This window comes from Suncus etruscus, chromosome 9 (genome assembly GCF_024139225.1).
Source record: "Suncus etruscus isolate mSunEtr1 chromosome 9, mSunEtr1.pri.cur, whole genome shotgun sequence".
Classification (NCBI taxonomy): domain Eukaryota; kingdom Metazoa; phylum Chordata; class Mammalia; order Eulipotyphla; family Soricidae; genus Suncus; species Suncus etruscus.
The window spans coordinates 59,561,672-59,583,016 of record NC_064856.1 but is presented as its reverse complement, the minus strand read 5'-3'; the positions used below and the strand labels follow the sequence as shown (position 1 = coordinate 59,583,016).

The window sequence follows — 21,345 nt, the reverse complement described above, 5'->3', positions numbered from 1 at the left end:
ATAATATTTCTAGTAAAACCATAATACCAAGATTTTTTCCCTAGGACTATTTTTTTTAACCAGAGTTCTGCTTCTGTTAATGAATCTTTAGATTGTTTTTTTTTTCCTTGAATGAGGTGTGATAACTTGCATTTTACTGTTCTGTTGCACTTAACTGGTTATTGTTGGTGCTATAAAGTTGTAATATTTCATTTTATGAAATATGTTGTATTCAATTTAGTATCTATAGACTCTTTGGTAGCGTTGCCCCTCTTTCCTGATACAGGTAATTTTGTGTTTCATGTTTTGTGATATGACTGGAAATTACGATCTTTTTTTTTTGGTTTTTGGTTTTTGGGCCACACCCGGCGGTGCTCAGGGGTTACTCCTGGCTGTCTGCTCAGAAATAGCTCCTGGCAGGCACGGGGGACCGTATGGGACACAGGGATTCGAACCAACCACCTTTGGTCCTGGATCGGCTGCTTGCAAGGCAAACGGCGCTGTGCTATCTCTCCGGGCCCATCTTTCTTCCTTTTTTCTATCTTCCTTTTTCTGTCATTTTTCTTTAACATTAATTTGTTTTTCTTTAATTCTTTAAGAATGAGCTGGAGAACAAGGAAGCTCTCTCCTTTGTTTGTGAAGGCAGGCGGGAGGGGTGTGCCCCTGCTGTGAGATTAGCAACTGGGAGAGACTGAGGGGACCTTTGCTTGTTTCTCTTCTCTTCTGTCTCCTGAAACTCTCCAAAGAAGACCAAAAAGGACCCAGCAAGGACTGTCTCCTGGAGGCTCCAGAAGAGCATGCTGCTTCTTTCACATACGCAAGCTTTTTATAACTAATAAACTCCACCATAACATGCAGAAAAAAAATCACACTACAAGGGTGACAATGGGAAAACCTCGCAGGCAAACTCCATGCACAGAGAATGAAGATGCTATCTCTGATGACCCAAAAAATACCAACCATCTGATTAATCTCTCAGATAAGGAGTTTAGAATAGAAATATAGAGGATCCTTATGGAAATCAAAGAAAACATAGCTCTAGCTCAGTGCTTCTCAGTTATTTTCTGTCATGCCCCCCTAGGAAGAAGGAAATATTTTTGTTTCCCCCCCGTGTGACTGTAAATAGTATCTTTATTTAAAAAATACTTTAACCTGCAAAACAAAAATATATAAAATAATTTGAGTTGATTTTTTTAATCAGAGGTAATGCCTGGATTAATGATTATAATGAGAACGTCTTGCAATGCATAGCTTTTCGAAGTGGGGTTTGAAGCAACTCTCAGCACCAGAGACATACAGAGACATGAACACGGGGCTTAGCTTGTTATGACAGTGTTTGCCGAGGTCAAATGTGCCCCCTTTTATGGACCCTCATGCCCCCTCCTGGGGCGCGCATCCCACTATTTGAGAACCACTGCTCTAGCCGAACAGAACACAAAGATAGAGATCAGAAAACTCCAAACTGAAATAACAGATCTGAAAAGCATGGTAGCTGAACTGAAAACCTCAATGGAAAGCCTCACCAACAAGGTAACAGCAGCTGAGGACTGAATCAGTGAACTGGAAGATGAAATGCAGAACAACTCCCATACAGCAGAAGAGATTGGGAAAAAACCTTAAGGCAAACGATCAGACAGTAGAAAAAGTACTCAAGGAATGTGAACAGATGAAAATAAAAGTCTTGGATAAATTCTACAGAAGCAACATAAGAATCATTGGAGTCCCAGAGGCCCAGGAAGGAGATCCCCAGGAAGAACCAACAGTCAAACATATCATCACAGAGAAACTCCCAGAGCTAAAGACTGCATGCAATCAAATCCTGCATGCCTGAAGAATAACCATCTAAAAGAGACCCGAAGAAAAACACCTCAAGACACATCCTAGTCACAATGAACAATCCCACAGTTAAGAGGTAGAATACTGAAAGCAGCAAGATCAAAAAGGGAAATTATATTCAAAGGCGCATCCTTAAGATTTACAGCAGACATGAAACCCTCAAGGCCAGACAGTGGTGGGATATTGTGACAAGACTGAATGAAATAGATGCTTCACCTAGAATACTGCACCCAGACCTACTCACATTCAGGTTTAAAGGAAGGATACATAGCTTCACGAACAAGTAATAGCTCAAAAACTTTACAGATGCAAAACCAGCCTTAAAGGAAAAACTGAAAAGTCTACTTTTAAGATAAGATAGACCAACAGACACACCAAACTTATACACAAAGATGACATTAAATCCCATGACAATCATCTCCCTCAATGTCAATGGACTAAATGCACCAATTAAGAGATACAGAGTGGCGAAATGGATCAAAAAAGATGACTCCAACCTACTGCTGCCTACAAGAAACACACCTAAATATTCAGAGCAAACATAGACTCAAAATCAAAGGCTGGAGGAAAATTATCCAAGCAAACAACACCTTTAAAAAAGCTGGGGTGGCCATATTTATATCAGACAACACAAACTTTAGACTCAGAAAATTTGTAAGGGACAAAGATGGACACTTTGTACTAATCAAGGGATATGTGCAACAGGAAGAAATCGCACTATTAAACATTATACACCAAATGAGAGACCAGCAAAATATCTAATACAATTATTGACAAATTTGAAAGAGGATACCAATAGTAACACAATTTGTGGGAGACCTCAACACGGCCCTGTCAACACTTGATAGGTCAACCAGACTGAAACACAACAAAAATATACTAGCCCTGAAAAGAGAAATGGAAGAAAAAGGCCTAGTTGGGCCCGGAGAGATAGTACAGCGGCATTTGCCTTGCAAGCAGCCGATCCAGGACCAAAGGTGGTTGGTTCAAATCCCGGTGTCCCATATGGTCCCCCGTGCCTGCCAGGAGCTAGTTCTGAGCAGACAGCCAGGCGTAACCTCTGAGCACCGCCGGGTGTGACCCCCCCCCCCAAAAAAAAAAAGAAAAAGAAAAAGGCCTAGTAGATATATATATATATATATATATATATATATATATATATATATAGGACACTCCATTCCCAGAAACCTGGATACACATTCTTCTTCAATGTACATAGGTCATTCTCCAGGATAGACCACATGCTGGCACATAAAACATACCTCCACAAAATCAAAAGGATAGAAATTTTGCAGGCTACATTCGCTAACCACAAGGCTCTGAAATTAGATGTGAACTACAAAGGGACTCAGAAGAAGAACTTTAACACCTAGAAATTAAACAGCCTACTACTGAACAACCAGTGGGTACAAGATGAAATCAAAGAGGAAATCAAGGGCCAGAGAGATGGCATGGAGGTGAGGCATTTGCCTTGCATGCAGAAGGAAGGTGGTTTGAATCCCAGTATCCTATATGGTCCCCTGAGCCTACCAGGAGCGATTTCTGAGTGTAGAGCCAGGAGTAACTCCTGAGCACTGCCGGGTGTGATCCAAAAACAAAAACCAAAAAAAAAAAGGAAATCAAAACTTTCCTGAAAATAAATGACAATGAAGACACAAACTATCATATCTATGGGACACAGCAAAAGCAGTACTGAGAGGAAAATTTATAGCTTTGCAAGCACACATCAGGAAGGAAGAAGGGACATACCTGAATAGCTTAATGATGCAGCTTATAAAATTAGAAAATGATCAAAGGAACCAAAAATAGAGAGACAGAAGGAAATAACAAAGCTTAGAGCAATGAAGTGGAAACCAAAAAAAAAAAAAAATCCGAAAAATCAATGATAGCAGAAGTTGGTTCTTTGAAAAACTAAAGAAAAAAAAAAACACAATATTGATAGACCATTGGCAAAACTCACAAAGAGAGAGAAACTGTGGTACATATACAGAATGGAAAGTTATGCAGCCATCAGGAGAGATGACATCACGAAATTTTTCTATACCTGGATGTACATTGAATTTATGATGCTGAGTGAAATAAGTCAGGAGGAGAGAGATAGACACAGAATAGTCTCACTCATCTATGGATTTTAAGAAAAATAAAAGACATGTTTGCAAAAATTCTCAGAGACAAAAGAGAAGAGGGCTGGAAGGTCCAGCTCACGACATGAAGCTCACCACAAAGAGTGGTGAGTGCAGTTAGAGAAATAACTACATTGAGAACTATCCTAACAATGTGAATGAATGATGGAAGCAGAAAACCTAGTGTACAGGTGGGGGTGGGGTGGGGAGGATGGAGATTTGGGACATTGGTGATGGGAATGTTGCACTGGTGAAGGGGGGCGGTGTTCTTTACATGACTGAAACCCAAAAATAATCATATTTGTAATCAAGGTGTTTAAATAAAGATATTAATTAAAAAAGAAGAAAAAGTACAGCAACAAGAAAAAATGAATGAGCTGAAATAATTTATTTGAAATCATTCCTTTTTGCTGATATAGGCATTTAGTTATATAAAATATAGAAAGTTTTTTTGGTTTTTTTGGGTTTTTTTTTTTTTTTTTTTTGTGGTTTTTGAGTTATACCCGGCAGTGTGCTCAGGGGTTATTCCCGACTCCAGGCTCAGAAATTGCTCCTGGCAGGCACGGGGGACCATATGGGATGTCAGGATTCGAACCGATGACCTCCTGCTTGAATGGCAAACGCCTTACCTCCATGCTATCTCTCCGGCCCCAGAAAGTTTTTCTCAAAGTAATGCTTTAGTGGAATGCCACATATTTTGTATGTTTTGTTTTTATTTTCATTTAGTACAAAACACTTTCTGATTCCTCCATCCTTTCCCTTTGTTCTAGCTATCATAGTTGTGGTGGTGGTATGCTGGGGGTGTACACACACTTGTTTGCAGGGCATGGATGGTGACACTGGGGATCAAACTCTTAGAGACCAAAACAACATGTCATTTGTCACAAGTGGGATGCAGTTCTGTAACCACCAGACTGACAAACTCCATGGGGCAAGTGATACCATTTGTTTGGCAAATAAATTGCAAATATGTGAGTGAGTGAGTGAGTGAGTGAGTGAGTGAGTGAGTGAGTGAGTGAGTGAGTGGTGAGAAGATAGAGAGAAGATGGGCATATAAAATTAAATTAACTTCAAAAATAGACTAACGAGGGGCCAGAGAGATAACATGGAGGTAGGGTATTTGCCTTGCATGCAGAAGGGTGGTGGTTCAAATGCCATCATCCCCTTAGGACCCCGAAGCTTGCCAGGAGCGATTTCTTAGCATAGAGCCAGGAGTAACCCATGGGTGTTTCCACTCATCATCATCATCATCATCATCATCATCATAAATTATTAATAATAGTAATAATAAATTCTAGAATCAAAAATAGACAAACTAATAATAGGGTTTCAGTTCTTTCTGAATCAAAAAAGTTGAAAAAGTAAACAAAAAAGTATAAAACAAAACCTTTTAACAAAAGATAATTAAAATTCTAAGTACTGAATATGCTTGCTATTAAAGAATCTTGTATTTTTAGGGGTTTTTTTAAATTTCAGCACCATGTTTACAAAATTGTTTATTGTTGGGTTTCAGTCATAGAATATACACCACCCTTCACTAGTACACCCCTCTCACCACCAATGTCTCCCATTGCCCTCCTACCAACCCACCTACCCTTCCCCCCATCTATAGAGAAGGCAGTTTCTTTCTCTTCTTTTTTATACTATGGTTTGCACTATTGTTAATGGTGGGGTGCTTTCCATATCACTTTCTACCCTTTTAGCACCAAGTTCTTGTCCAGAGTCATCAGTTCCAACTATCATTGTCATAGTAGACCCTTTTCTGCACTCACCACTCTTTATGGCAAACTTACTATCCTAGGCTGAACCTCCTAACTCTTATCTCTATTGTCTTCGATATTACCATACTAACTCTTGTTTTTCTTATATCCCAGAAATTAATGACATTTTTGTCTATCCCTTTTCCTCTGATTTATTTCACTCAGCATAGTAATCTCCATGTCCATCATGTATAAACAAATGTCATAACCTCGTTTTTCTTAATGTCTACATAATATTCCATTTATTACGTAGTATTCCATAGTATTTCAATTTCTTTAGCCACTTATATATCGGGTACTTGGATTGTTTCCAGATTTTTACTACTGTAAATAGTGCTGCAGTTAACACAGAAGTGCAGAGGGCATTTTTATTTGGTGGGGGCATTTTGTGTTTTGTTTTTGTATTCCTGGAGTATATCCTAGGAGTGGTGTTGCTGGACCATAAGCTCAATTTCTAGTTCTTTGAGGAATGTTTCTATTGTTTCCCCAAAAGGCTAAATTAGTCTGTATTCCCACCAGCAACTTAATACATACTCATTCATTAGACATATGCATATATTAGGGATTTAACTCTGTCATTCCAGCTACTGACACTAGAATAGCAAAAGAATTGAATATTGCTAGTAAGTGACATACTTGTTGTACAGAAATTATATAGCCAGACCTTCTAAGCAGTCTAAAAGAGATTTGAAACATTAAGTTTGAGGTGTCTCTTCTTAAAAGTATCAGGTAATGGGCCGGAGAGATAGCACAGCGGTGTTTGCCTTGCAAGCAGCCGGTGTAGGACCTAAGGTGGTTGGTTCGAATCCCGGTGTCCCATATGGTCCCCCGTGCCTGCCAGGAGCTATTTCTGAGCAGATAGCCAGAATTAACCCCTGAGCACTGCCGTGTGTGGCCCAAAAACCAAAAAAAAAATAAAACAAACAAACAAAAAGTATCAGATAATAAAGCAGGAAAGCATATAGTAGATTGTCAAAGTCACTTCCATTCTGTAATTGTCATTCATGATACAATGTCTTAGATACTCACCACTTTAGGTCACTCTCTGCCCCTTCCAAGTTGTTACAGAAAGCTTATAAAGATTCAGCTATGCTTTATCCTGATTAATTTTATTATTCAGGATGGTTATTATTTATTACATATAATTTTGTGGTTTGATATTATATTAGTTATAAATTAAGTACAAATGAATTATAAATTATACTTTGAAAAGAAACTTAAGGGGCCGGAGACATAGCATGAAGGTAAGGTGCTTGCCTTTCATGCAGGACAGTGGTTTGAATCCCAGCATCCCATATGGTCCCCTGTGCCTGCCAGGAGTGATTTCTGAGCGTGGAGCCAGGAGTAACCCCTGAGCACAGCCGGGTGTGGCCCAAAAACCAAAAAAATAAAAAAATAAAAATAAGAATCTTAAAATGTATTTTTGGAGGGAGGTTTGGGCCACACCCAGTGGTGCTCAGGAATTACTCCTGGCTCTGCATTCAGAAATTACTCCTGACAGGCCATATGGGATTGGGGGGATCAAACCTGGGTCAGCTGTATTCAAAGCAAAAGTCCAACTTTCTGTGCTATCACTCTGACCATTAAGAAGTACTTTTGACAATAGGGATGAGGGCTGGAAAGATCAGCTACTATATGAAGCTTACCACAAGAGTGTTGAGTGCTGGCCCAGAGAGATAGCACAGCGGCATTTGCCTTGCAAGCAGCCAATCCAGGACCAAAGGTGGTTGGTTCGAATTCCGGTGTCCCATATGGTCCCCCGTGCCTGCCAGGAACTATTTCTGAGCAGACAGCCAAGAGTAACCCCTGAGCACCGCTGAGTGTGACCCAAAAACCAAAAAAATAAATAAAAATAAAAATAAATAAATAAAATAAAAGAAAGAAATCATGGGGCCGTAGAGATAGCACAGTGGTAAGGCATTTGCCTTAGACGCAGAAGGATGGTGGTTCAAATCCCGGCATCCCATATGGTCCTTGTAGCTTGACAGGAGCGATTTCTGAGCATTGAGCCAGGAGTAAGCTCTGAGCACTGCCAGTGTGACCTAAAAACAAAACAAAACAAAATCTACATCAGAAAAAAACAAGAATGGGCCGGAGAGATAGCACAGGGCGTTTACCTTGCAAGCAGCCAATCCAGGACCAAAGGTGGTTGGTTCGAATCCCGGTGTCCCATATGGTCCCCCCGTGCCTGCCAGAAGCTATTTCTGAGCAGACAGCCAGGAGTAACCCCTGAGCAACGCCGGGTGTGACCCAAAAACCAAAAAAAAAAAAAAAAAAAAAAGAGTGTTGAGTACAGTTAGAGAAATAACTATACTCACAATGATCATGACAGTGGTAGTAAGTGAGACATTAGTATGCCTGTCTCGAATACAGGCAGAGGGTAGAGGAGGGGGGAGATGAGGGCCACTAATGGTGGGAAGGTTACACTGGTGAAGGGGGGTGTTCTTTTTTTTTAACTGAAACCCAACTACAAACATGTTTGTAATCATTGTGCTTAAATATATTATCTTAAAATAAATAAATAATAATAAAAATTTTTCTAAAAAAGAAGCACTTTTGAAACCTGCCATCTATGACTTCTCATATGATCCCTCAAGCCTGCCAGGAGTAACCTCTGAGCACCACCAGGTATGGCTCCAAAACAATCAAAATACCTGCCTATAATCCTGTATATCCTTTATAGATATACTTCTATAAAGGTATAAATCATAATTGAGGAGTCCTGGAGAAATAACTCAATGGCTTACAGCTGTCTTGCAAGAATTAGGTCATGAATTTAATCCCAAGACTTGCAACATGCACTGAGTACAGTCCTGGCTGCTCTACTCTTTGGCCCTAGCAGCTTTTCTGTGTCTGTGAACACCACAACTAAGAGGTATGACTAAGCAATGTGACCCTTTGCAAGTACTGTATAAGTGCTGCACTGACCCCAATAAACACTATAACGAGGATGTGCATGAACACCACAGCTAAAGAGTTTGACTCCTGGTGAATATGTGTACAAGCACCACAGTTTAATAAAGAAGAACACCACTCAGTGAACACCACACCCAACTATGTGAGCCCCATTATTAAATGCACAAGCATCATATATAGGCATGTGAGTGGACCTAGTCGTTACAGCAACAGAAGGGAAGATAAGGAGGACATTTTAAAAGATAATAAGTTGGAATTAAATATCTAATTCAGGATTATCGTTATCTCTCCTATAGGAGGGAATCCAGAGAAGCACTTAGTAGACTTCAATCATATCTGAATAACTTTTTGTCTTTGGTTTTTAAAAATGCACATCTACACTATGGAATATTACACAGCCATTATGAAAAAATAAAGTAACAAAATTTGCTTTTACATGGATAGACCTGGAGAGTATCATTGCTGAGAAAAATGAATCAAAGGGAGAGGGACATTAATAGAATGATCATACTCATCTATGGTTATTTTAAAAAAAATTAGATGGGCCAGAACAATAGCACAGTGTGTATGGCATTTGCTTTGCATGTGACCTATCCAGTACCCACCCAGATTTGATCTCCAGCATCCCATAAGGTCCCCCAAACCTGCCAGGAGTAACCCCTGAGTGCTGCTGGCTGTGGCCCAGACCCCCCCCCCAAAAAATAAATAAAATTTAGAAACAGAATAATAACAAAGTCATGAGAAGTACAGAAATGAGGGCCAGGAGGACTGATCTACAATAGGAAATGTACCACAAAAGGAGGGAGTGTTGGAAGGGGGGGGGGGTGAGCTCTTTTAGGACAGAGAAGAGCCCTTGATAGTTGTAAATGGTCGTGCTGAACAAGAACTGGGTGCAGAAAGGAGATAAAGAGATGTGCATGATACCCCATTCAGTAACAGTATTGCAAACCACAATGCCTAAAAGGTAAAAGGGGTGGGGTAGAAAGGAAGTATGTACTATGGAGGGAGGGAAGACAGGGGACTAATGACAGGTGACAGGAAGTATACACTAGTGAAGGGATGGTGTTAGAACCTCATAGGACTGAAACTTCACCATCAACAACATTATAAATAACTATGTGTCTCATGGTGTTCAAAAAAAAATTTAATGTTCAAAGTCAATTTGTTTAAGGTCTTTTATTCCCCCATCCTCACCAACAGATTGTTCCCATTATTTTTTTTATAATATCTTAATTTAAGCACCATAATTACAAACATGCTTGTAGTTGGTTTCAGTATAAGGATTTTTTTTTATTTTGATTATAATGGGTTACATATCTTTCACAGTAGCATTTTAGGTACATATTAACACTGAATCAGGGGAATACCCATCACCAAATTTGTCCTTCCCCCATCCCCATTCCCTTTTTGCAGTCATATCCCCCACCATCACCCCCGGGCTGCTAAAGTAGGTGGTCCCCTCTTTGTCTAACTTACTATTAGTGATCATATATCTGTTTGGTCCTGGTACCCTCCCTTGTTTCCCCCTCTATTTGAGAGGTGGCACTCGATTATTCGAGTTATGTGGTTTTGTTTGAAGAAAAGCAATAGCATGGAGTACAAACTAAGAAAAAATTAAAAAAAATAAGGAAAAATTAAAAAATCAAATAAGCTAAAAATGGCGGAGTCCTTGAGCCTTTCAACCTCAGTTTGAGCAAGGACATGAAAAAGGAAATTGAAACACCACAATACAGAAAGAAATATCAAATCAAATATCCAGTGAGCTCTACAGGAATAAAGACAAGCACTACACAATAGTCTCAGTTCTGAAAACAAACCATGCCGGAGTACAAAAAGAAAGAGAAAGATAAAAAAAATAAAATAAAATTGGAGACATCAACTTTAATATCTACACCAAAATAAAGATGTCTATAAAAATCGATCAATCAATAAATTTATATGTGGAAAAATGATTATTTTGTGCCTTTTTTTTTCTTTTTCTCCCTGCATAGGCACAGTAACTATTGGGGATATTATAGAGGGAATTCCCTTGGCCTAGGAGATACAGGATTTCTCCACCCCTGAAATATACTGTCATGGGATTAACTATAGACTCCTTGCATGATCATTTACTCTCCCCTCGGTGTTTTCGTGGTGTATAGAAGACTTCTGCTTCGTCTTGGATGGTAAAAATCAGACCTCTGTTTCTAGAGATCTTGGTGACTGTGCAACTCAAGGAATGGAGCTTATGATGAAGTCTTTCTTTGTGGTTCTAGCAGTTCTGCTTCTTCAGTGTCGTTTTAATCCATCTTCTGTAGTTGGTAGTCTTTTTTTTTTTTTTTTTTAATTAAGACAGGGGCCAGAAACATAGCACAACCATTAAATCATTTGTTCAGGAGTAAAACCCTAAGCACAGTCAGGTGTATCCCAAAAACTAAATAAACAAATAATAAATTTAGACAAGGTTTTAAATGTTTTCCATTTAAATTTTTGTTTGTTATTTTGTTTTGGTTTTGGAGTAGAGGGTTTTGGGATTGCCTGCCTTTCAAGACTAAGTATTTCCAAAGTTCATACAAAAATACCCTAAAAACAATATTTTGGGGCAGGTCATTTGGGAACATACTTGGCCATACTCGGGGCTTGCTCTTGGCTGTGCCAAGAGAGATCTCAGGGGACAACATGGGAGTGCCAAGATTCAAATCCAAATATTCTCATTCAAGACAAGTGCCAGCCCCCACTGTACTTTTTCTCCAGCCCTGAAATCAATTCTTACAGTAACTTGCATGAATTTGGTAAGGCCATCATAGAATCGTAGAAGGGTAGACTGGAACCCCTTTACTGTGCATCAAGTCACATTTGTCTTCCAGGATCCAGAACTGGATAGAAAATAGGAAATACACAACAGCTTAAAGAGTGACTCTTAGTGTTCTGCGATATTCTTTTAAGACTAGTAGGTATTTGTAGACTCAGTCTTGCTAGCCTGCTCTCAGAAACCTAATCTTCCTGTAAACTTATTTGGAGCCTAGGGCCAAGAACAAACATGTCTAGACAGAGAGGCCTTTGACAGGCCCCACTGACTGACATTTTAATGTTTTCTTAGGTCAAGTTATCTCTGAGATGATTTGTGTCCATTTATTTAGACTTGAATCTGTCCTGGGTGGTAAATCCCCTGAGTTTATTCTCCATATCCTGCCACATGCTGGGTTTCCTTTAAATGTTTTGTTGAAAATGAGTGGCATTGCTTCATCTAATACTGTCAGGGATATTATCTCTAGAATAAGGAAGGAAGACAACACATTCTTAAACATCTCATAAAATTGCAACAAAACATCACTTCTTTCTTTAGGTTGTCTAAAATGTAAAATCATGGCCATATTTGAAGGTCAAGATAAAAAAAAGGATGTCACTTGACAAGGGAATATTTTCTACCCTTACAGTGTTCTCTGTCTTATACTTTTTGTTGCTTTGTTTGGGGACCATACCCAAACATACCTACAGTGGTGATCAGGACTTAATTTTGGCTCTGTCCTCAAGAATCTGGTGGTAGAGACACCATTTGGGATGTTAAGAATCAAACCTAGGTCAGCTGCATGCAAAGCAAAACACTATCCTTTTGCATAAAATTTTATTTTGTTGGAAAATAAAAGGCTATGAAATCACATTTGAACTAGTGTATGAAATCACTTTAGGAAATTCTTCAAACCAAGGAAGTGATTATAGTCAAGAGATGATTTTCTATACAGGTTCTTATTTTGTTTATTCAAACTGTTACATGATATTCTAAACCTGAACCCCTAAATCATTATATATTTCTCTAGATAAATTATTTTGTAATTTCATTTTGTAGAATATTTATTATTTTGGAAGGGAACACTATTCTCAGATATGCTCAGAGCTTACTCCAGGCTTTGTGCCTAGTATTCACTCCTGGCATTGCTCAAGAAACATCCAGTTTCTAAGAATCAAAAATCCCAGGGTTCCTAGGAGTCAAACCAGACTAAGGTAAGCACCCTAACTACTATATGCTCTTAAATTTGGGCAGGAAGTTAGTACAGCAGTTAAGGCACATGCCTGACATGTGCTCGTGTTTGACTCCCAGCACCAACATCACCTGGACGCTGAGCACTGCTGGGTATGCCCAAGACCCTAGCTCCACCAGGGGGATCTGGTATCCCCAGTACACCAGGACCCAAGCAGCATCTAAACCTTAAGTCCTTGTTCTGAACAACCAGTTAGCCAAGAATTACTGGTGCACTCGGACATCCTAAGCACTACAAAAAAGAAAAAAGCTGAAATGTGGAGGCATAATATATTAAACTATACCTTATAGAAGCAAGATAACATAATAGGAAACCTTATTTCTGGCCCTATCTACCATCTTGCTTTGTGACCATTGACTAATCCCTTTCAGATAAACTATTACTCGATGTATCACCCAATAGCCCTCTGCATCAGATTGTAAATTTCCATTTTTGCTATTCCTATCCTAAACCATGATGGAACTAAGGCCAAATAAGCTGCTACTGCCCTCTACTGTCCCAAAGAGTACAACCGTCCATCAGTCCATCAGTAGAAGGGTCTCTGTTCATCCTTAGAGCCTGGAAACAGTGTCCCTGGCTTGCATTTAAATAGCAGAAAAATAGAGAAATCAAACTTATTTTTGTTTGTTTTTTTTTTTACATTTTCTACAGGGCCGTGTTCACGTCCATTACACCTCTAGCAGCGATGCCTTCCTCGGCCAAGGCGGTGGGTGGGTCACGGGGGGAGCCGAATCTTGAGCGCACCCGCACCTCCGCCTCCGCGCACATGCGCGGCAGCAGGGAAAGAGCGAAAGCAAATTACTTATTTGGAGAATTAGAGGCCAGAGAGAGCGCGCAGTGGTAGTGGGTAGTGCGTTTGCTTTACACGCGGCCGACCCAGGTTAGATTCCTGGCATTCCATTTGGTCCCCCACGCCTGCCAGGAGCGACTTCTGAGCGCAGAACCCGGAGTAACCCCTGAGCACCGCCAGGTTTGACTGGAAAAAAAATTCTTATTTGGAGAATTAATGCAATTCCAAGTCTTTGGTTATTCATATTTATCCCTATATGAAATATCACAGTCATTTGTGACTGTCTCGCTATCAAAAAATGTTTAACCTATAATCACTTCACCTTGATAGAATTCTCACCTATGAAGTAATGTTTAGGGCATAATCCTTTGAGCTACTGTCACTCTGTTTTATTTTTCAACTTTGGTGTACTTTCTTTTCAGGGTGTCTTTTCATGTTCATTTTTTTTATTGTGATTAAACAAGAAAATAAGCCACAAAAGATTAATAGGCAGCATAAGTGAAGGAGAGAAGCAGGATTTCAGTAGACTGATTCCTTTAAAGCTCTGTCAAGTTATAAATAACCTTGGTAGGGGAGGAGTAGGACTTGATTGAGAAGTAGCAACGTTGCAAATCTTTCTGCCTCTCTTAATTCATAAAGTGCCTTCATTCTATACGTAAGACCAAGAAGGGCTCACTCTGGAGCTATAGTACAGTGGACTGGGCGCTTGTCTTACACATGGCCAACCTGGATTTATTCCCTGGCCTCCTAAATCCTCACAGGAGTGACCCATGAGCACAGAGCCAGGAGTAAGTCCTGAGCACTGCTGAGAGTAACCCAAAAACCAAAAAAGCTATGGAATATGGGAATACTGATGATGGGAGTTGAAAATAATTATGTGATTGGTGTTGATATTATATGCCTGAAACTCAGCTATAAATAATTATTTTTTAAACTTTATTGATTGATTGATTGATTGATTGGTTTTTGGGCTACACCCAGCAACGCTCAGGGGTTACTCCTGGCTCTGCACTCAGAAATCGCCCCTGGCAGACTGGGGGACCATATGGGATGCCAGGAATCAAACTGGGTCCCTCCCTGGTCGGCCGAATACAAGACAAACATCCTACTGCTATGCTGTCTCTTTGGCACCAGCTATTAATAATTTTGTGATCCACAGTTCTTTAAATTAAAAATTGCTTTAAATAATAAAGTTTTTTTTTTGTTTTTTTTTTGTTTGTTTGTTTTGGTTTTTGGGCCACACCCGGTGACGCTCAGGGGTTACTCCTGGCTAAGCGCTCAGAAGTCACTCCTGGCTTGGGGGACCATATGGGACGCCGGGGGATCGAACCGCGGTCCGTCCTAGGCTAGCAGGCTAGCGCAGGCAAGGCAGGCACCTTACCTCTAGCGCCACCACCCGGCCCCAAATAATAAAGTTTTTTTAAAAAAAAGTAGATGGGTCCAGGAGATAATAGCTTTTCTTGCATTCATCCAACCTGGGTTTGATTTTCAGCATCCCATGTAATTGCCTAAGCACCACAAGGAGTGATTTCTGAATGCAAAGTCAGGAGTAACCCTCTTGAGAATCAATGTGTGTGACCAGAAACCTTTATAAAAAAAGACAAAAAAAAAAAAGTAAGGGAAATCTAAACTTACCTGGAGGGTTTTTTTGTTTGTTTGTTTTGGTTTTTATTTTGTTTGTTTTTTTTGGGGGGGGCCACACCCCGCGGTGCTCAGGGGTTACTCCTGGCTGTCTGCTCAGAAATAGCTCCTGGCAGGCACGGGGGACCATATGGGACACCGGGATTCGAACCAACCACCTTTGGTCCTGGATCGGCTGCTTGCAAGGCAAACGCCGCTGTGCTATCTCTCCGGGCCCTTACCTGGAGTTTTATATTAACATTGTGACCAATTTTATGTCTTAATTGTAATAAAAACTACCAGCTCTACAGTAGTGTACTATGCTCATAGAATAAGTACTGGTACTTTTATATATTCCCTATTTCAGATAAGAACTTTGATATTTAATAGTAGGCCTACTTTAATGTTAAAGTGATTACAAGAGTAAGTCCAAATTGGCCAGCAGAGATGGCCCCAAACACCCACCAAGCTTTAATGGGATGGTTCTTAGTTTAAAAAAAAATAAAGAGTAGCTTACTGGTTATGCTTTTATTCCTCTGTAAGATATTTAGAGAAGATGATGGATCCATAGTTAGCCTGTGGTGACTAACTTTTTGAGCTGTCATAATTCTGCCGTCCCTCATGTTGATTGATGTGTTTTGTGTTTTCTCATAGAAACTGGCCCCTGGAGTCAGCCAATTTGCTTACACCTGTGTACAGGATCATCCCATTTGGGCAAACCAGCAATTTTGGGAAACAACATTTTACAATGCAGTGCAAGAGCAGGTTCGCTCCCTCTATCTCTCCGCCAAGGAAGACAATCATCTGAAGTACAAGGTAGGGCAAGAGATGAAAGGTGTTACATGGAACTAGCTTTCTGTACTGACGTGAAGGAAAGCTTGTACAGCCATATTTCTTTATAGAGTGTGGCCCTAGTCTTTCTTCTGACGTTAAATCTTTCTGAAATAGCTTCTGAATTCAGTATCACTAGAATTGTTTTATTGTGTTTTAATAAACAAAAATTCCCTGGAAAGTTATAGGAAATAGAACAGAAAGAACAAACCTTCTGTTTGATGGAATGGGTGGATATCTTTGTGATATCCTTGAAGAACTGTCAAATTAGAAGTAATTGACTATACTGCATATGTAAAATTCAGTACTTCACTCAAAAATATGCCAGTAATCTAGGGTATTTGTTAAAGAATATATTTCTATATATTTTATTAATATTAAATGTCTTAAAACCATTTTTTAAAAATTAATGTTTTTAATTTAAATGAGTAGTTTTGATTTTTCTGAAATTTTGTAATGTCACTTAATATTTATGGTCTTAGGCAATTCATGCTGCTGCCCTATGAATTATTTCCACATTAGTAAAATAAAATTATTATAAGACTTTGAACATCTAATAAATGGAGCACATTGAAGAGTACCTTATACAGTAAATAATAAATGTGGAAATTATCATCCTCATTAAATAAACATAAAGTATCATTAAAGACTAATTATCGGGGCTGGAGAAATAGTACAGGAGTTAAGGCACCTACCTTGCATGCAGCTAACCCCAGTTCAATCACTGGGATCAATGACTGGCACAGCCTGGTACCCAAGCTCTTCCAGGTTTTATCCGTAGCAATGCCAGGGAGTAGTTTAATTGCATTATATTACTAGCCAGTTGGTTAAGGACCACTGGTAGTGTCCCCGAGTCTTCTGAGAACTGCTTTAGAAGACCCCTAAAATGACATAAAGACTAATTGTCAATATTGATCCGCTTTAAAGATGACTTTTTCCTCTTTTTGTGTTTTGCATTTTAACTCATTTTTATATAGTATAAAAATAAAGGGGGGGCCGGAGAGATAGCATGAAGGTAGTGAGTTTACCTTGCATGCAGAAGAACGGTGGTTTGATTTCTGGCATCCTATATGGTCCCCCAAGCCTGCCAGGAGCGATTTCTGACCGTAGAGCTAGGAGTAACGCCTGAGCACTGCTGGGTGTGACCCAAAAACCAAATAAAAGGAGTAAGAGTTATATACATCACAGAAATATAGGAATAAAAGTTTTAAAATAACAAAGACAATACTGGGAATGAAAATTACATTCTGTTGCTTTTGAGCTTATATGATTTTGGGGGGGGGGGTCACACCCGGCAGCACTCAGAGGTTACTCCTGGCTCTACTCAGAAATTGCTCCTAGCAGGCTCGGGGGACCATATAGGATGCCAGAATTCGAACCACCATTCTTCTGCATGCAAGGCAAATGCCCTACCTCCATGCTGTCTCTCCAGCCCCGAGCTTATATGATTTTTAAAGTAATTTTTAATTCTCTATACTGACTAATATATTGCTGCTGATTTTTCCATCATCATCCTTGTTAATAAATTGACCTTATGGAGAATAAGTGAACATAGATACTTAACAGAAACTATATAGTATACAGTATTATTTCCATGCCTTATGTAATTCTAAATATATTACTACTCTATTTTTAGTATGAAACTTATTAGCAGTGACATATCTGTTGTTTGAAATTTTTTGTGCACTGTTGGTATAAATTTTTTGCTTACCTTAATACTTAGATTTATTGGTGTCAAAACACCAATTGCAGTTGGTTAAAAGTAATTTGTATCAGATTCAGACTATTAGGTTGAGGCCATATTTCAAAATAACTGAGCTAGTAGAACACTTTTGATGTTCTTTTTTAAGCACCTGTTATACTCATTCATATATCTCAAAAATATCTAGAAAATAAACATAGCACTACATCTTATGTCCTCTGTTCTTTTTCTTTAAAAATTTTTTTGTTTAAATAACTATTTTCTTTTTAAAAGAAATTTATTTTTAACTATTTTTTTGGAGGCTGCAGTTGATAATGCAATGGATAGAGCACTTTCCTTGCACATTGCCAATTTAGGTTTGATCACTAGCATTCCCTATGGTCCCCCGAGCACTGTCAGGACTAATTCCTGAGTGCAGAGCTAGGAGTAATCCCTGAGCACTGCCAGGTATGACCCAAAAATATACCACCAAAATAAAATTTTATTGATATGCTGGGACTTACAGGACAGGTAATCACACTTTTCATGTAAATCATTTAGATATGTATCACTAGCTCCATTTCTATTTAACTCTTTTCCCTCCACCAGTGTCCCAATGATTCCTCCCAACACTTTCCATGTTAGTTCAGTTCCATAAACAAAACTTTCAGTTCCAATGACTTTGACCATTTGCTACTCTTAATATTTCTTTATTTCCCCACAAATGAAAGAGATCCTTTTTTTTATGGGAGGTTGTGACAGCAACACGCCTGGAGATGAATAGAACTAATCTTCTGAAATTCCATGGAACTATAAATCAATAACTAAATATTTCAAAATATTTTCAAAAAACTATTTTTCAAAAACTAAATATTTTAGAGGTATGTAAATTTTTTAAATATTACTGATAAATTTTAGGGCTAATACATTTTAGAGTTTATAGAAGATGGATAAATCCTACAAATGTAAAATGTGATAAGAGTGAAGATAATTAAGAAAATTTAAAGGAAAAAAAATCTTTCAGAACCGAGACTACTGTGTGGTGCCTGTCTTTATTGAGGAGTGCTCACTGGTTATTTAATTTGATATTTCTTTCTGTATTGTTGTAGTTTTTCAATTACGTTTTCACATCCTCTCTCAAACTGAGTTTGGAAGCCTCCTAGAGGGACTCCACCCATTTTCAGCGTATTTGACTTTTGACTTCTTTTTTTTTTTCTCTTATTTTGTACCCCATCTATTGCTTTTTCTTTCTTCAAACAAAACCACAAACCTCAATTTATCTAGCTCTGCCTCTTAAATAGAGGGGAACACAAGGGAGGGTTCCAGGACCAAACAGATATGTGATCACTAATAGTAAGCCAGACAAAGAGGGGTCCACCTACACTAGCAGCCTGGGGGGTGATGGTGGGGTATATGGGTTGTAGAAAGGGAATTAAAATGGGGGGAGGACATAGTTGATGATGGGTATTCCCCTGATTCAATGTTAATATGTACCTAAAATACTACTGTGAAAGATATGTAAGCCATTATGGAAAAAAAAGAATTGTGTTTTTAATCAGAAACTTTCTTTGACTTACATGTATTATTATTATATCAATTATATTATATGTTATGTTATGTTACTATATTATGTTATGTTAGTTTACCTCATTATGTTAATCAGTTTTGTCTCTTGAATAAATTCTTACAATAAAAAAATAAAAAAAAAAGAAAATTAAAAGGAAAAAAATCTAAGTAGGCTTATGAAAGTACAAAGCATGTTTTTTTTATATATGTAAGAAAGAGAATATTGGGACCAGAGTGTTAGCACAGCAGGTAGGGCATGAGACTTGCACGTGACTAAATTCAGGTTTAATCCCTGGCATCTTTTATGGTTCCCCAACCCTGCCAAGAGTAACCCCTGAAAATGGCCTGATGTTATTGGGGAAAAAAAGAGAATACTAGCTTTATATTAAAAATATTATAGATACTGCTACATTTCTTAATTACTAATATAGATATCAATGGATGTTTTAAAAATTAATCATGCCTTCTTTTCTTAAATTTTTTTAAAGTCTTATCTCAGAGTTCCCAGTTTGATGCAGGTGAAACTACATACATCAGCTCTTCATAAAGCTCAACAATGTGCCTTGTAGATTTTTAACTCTTGACCTACTAAAAAAATTCCCTTTCAAAATTCTTCTGGTCATCTACATTTCTATATGAAGAATAATGTTTAATTCTCACATTTACAAGGAAGACTATTTTTTGTGACTGGATCATGCCATCTTATTCTTTCAAAGAGCTAAAGAAAGAAAAACATTATCAGCAAATCTTATTGGAGAGGTCATATCTGAGCATATCAGAACTCAAGTCACCAATTTGCTTTGACTGGCAAATTGAAACATCTGAAACCACAAAGATAAATATAGTAAATGTTAGCAATAAGAAATATATTTATCTGTGCTTGCTACTCCTTCTTTGGGTTTGTCATGTGGTTCATACAAGACCTGCTGGCTCAGGGTCGGGGGGGAAAGAAAATCAGATTTTGTGTTGTGTTTATACTTTCATTTTTACTGATAGGGATGTTTAAGAGAAGAATTAACAAAGAAAAAAAGTAACAAAGAAATCCATGTTTTTTGATACTCATGTGAAGTGATGAGTTCGGCTTGCATTGTGTTTCAGGATAAGCATCCTAGTGACCAATATCAAGAGAAGACAGCAATGGACCTGGCAGCTGAGCAATTACGCCTTTGGCCGACTCTGAGCAAATCGACTCAACAGGAGTTGGTGCAGCGTGAGGAAAGCACAGTCTTTAGTCAAGCCATTCACTTTGCAAACCTCATGGTCAACCTGCTGGTTCCACTAGATACAAGTAAAAACAAGCTTCTAAGAACATCAGCTCCAGGAGACTGGGAGAGTGGGAGCAACAGCATTGTCACAAACAGGTACAGAATTGTGGATTCACAGAGACATTCTTGTTCTTCCAGCAGACACTTTTCACTTAGCAGAGAATTATCAAAAATTTTGAACAGAAAAAAACTTTTGTTTGTTTTTTGGCACTCCTGCACTCCTGGCAGGAATCACTCAGGGAACCATAAGGCATGCCAGGGATTGAACCCAGGTCAACTATGTGTAAGGCAAATGCTCTACCCACTGTATTATTGCTCTGACCCCTTGACAAAAAATTCTATAATATTTTGCTTTGGGGCCCACCTCTAGCAGTTCTGGGGGCTACTCAGCATGGTCAGTAGTGCCATGGATTGAACTGGCTCTCCCTTGTGCAAACCAGGCAGTCTTATTCTTTGAGCCACCTCCCTGGCCAGCCTCCTGTTCTTAATCATCTCACTTATTCTCTTGTGACTTTACTTTTCAAAAGGGTCACCCACAATTAGTATAACTCGTTAGTTACTTTTTGCTGTATCTATAGAAAACACTCTGGAAAATTACAGTTGAACTCGTTTGCCAAAGTAATTGTTTCTTGGCCTTTTCCTCAATTTATCCTTATAATCTCACAAGACTAACCAGTGTTGACTCATTTGCTTGATTTTTTAAGATCTTAGTTCATCTTTTCCCATTTTATCTCCCACTGCCAGTCAAGATGATCTCTGTTTATGATTATCAATAACTATATCTTTTAAAGCTATCATTATAGGGGTCAGAGAAAGAATCCAATGGACTAAGCACATGCCTTGCATGTTGAAAGACTATTTTTATTATTTTTGTCCATTTGTTTTTGAGTCACACGCAATGATATTTAAGGACTGGTTATTCCTGGCTTTACACTCAGGAATCACTCCTGGTGGTGCTT

The 21,345-nt window shown here is 38.7% G+C and overlaps 1 protein-coding gene across 2 annotated transcripts in view; it reads left to right on the top strand.

Moving 5' to 3' along the window:
* Positions 1-21,345, top strand: part of SBF2 (SET binding factor 2) — a 394,504-nt gene that overhangs the window by 288,102 nt on the left and 85,057 nt on the right. For both annotated transcript variants that reach the window (XM_049780980.1, XM_049780981.1), the window contains exons 18-19: positions 15,698-15,859; positions 20,220-20,482. In XM_049780980.1, coding sequence (XP_049636937.1) covers positions 15,698-15,859; positions 20,220-20,482 — 425 coding nt within the window. The remainder of the gene's footprint in view (positions 1-15,697; positions 15,860-20,219; positions 20,483-21,345) is intronic.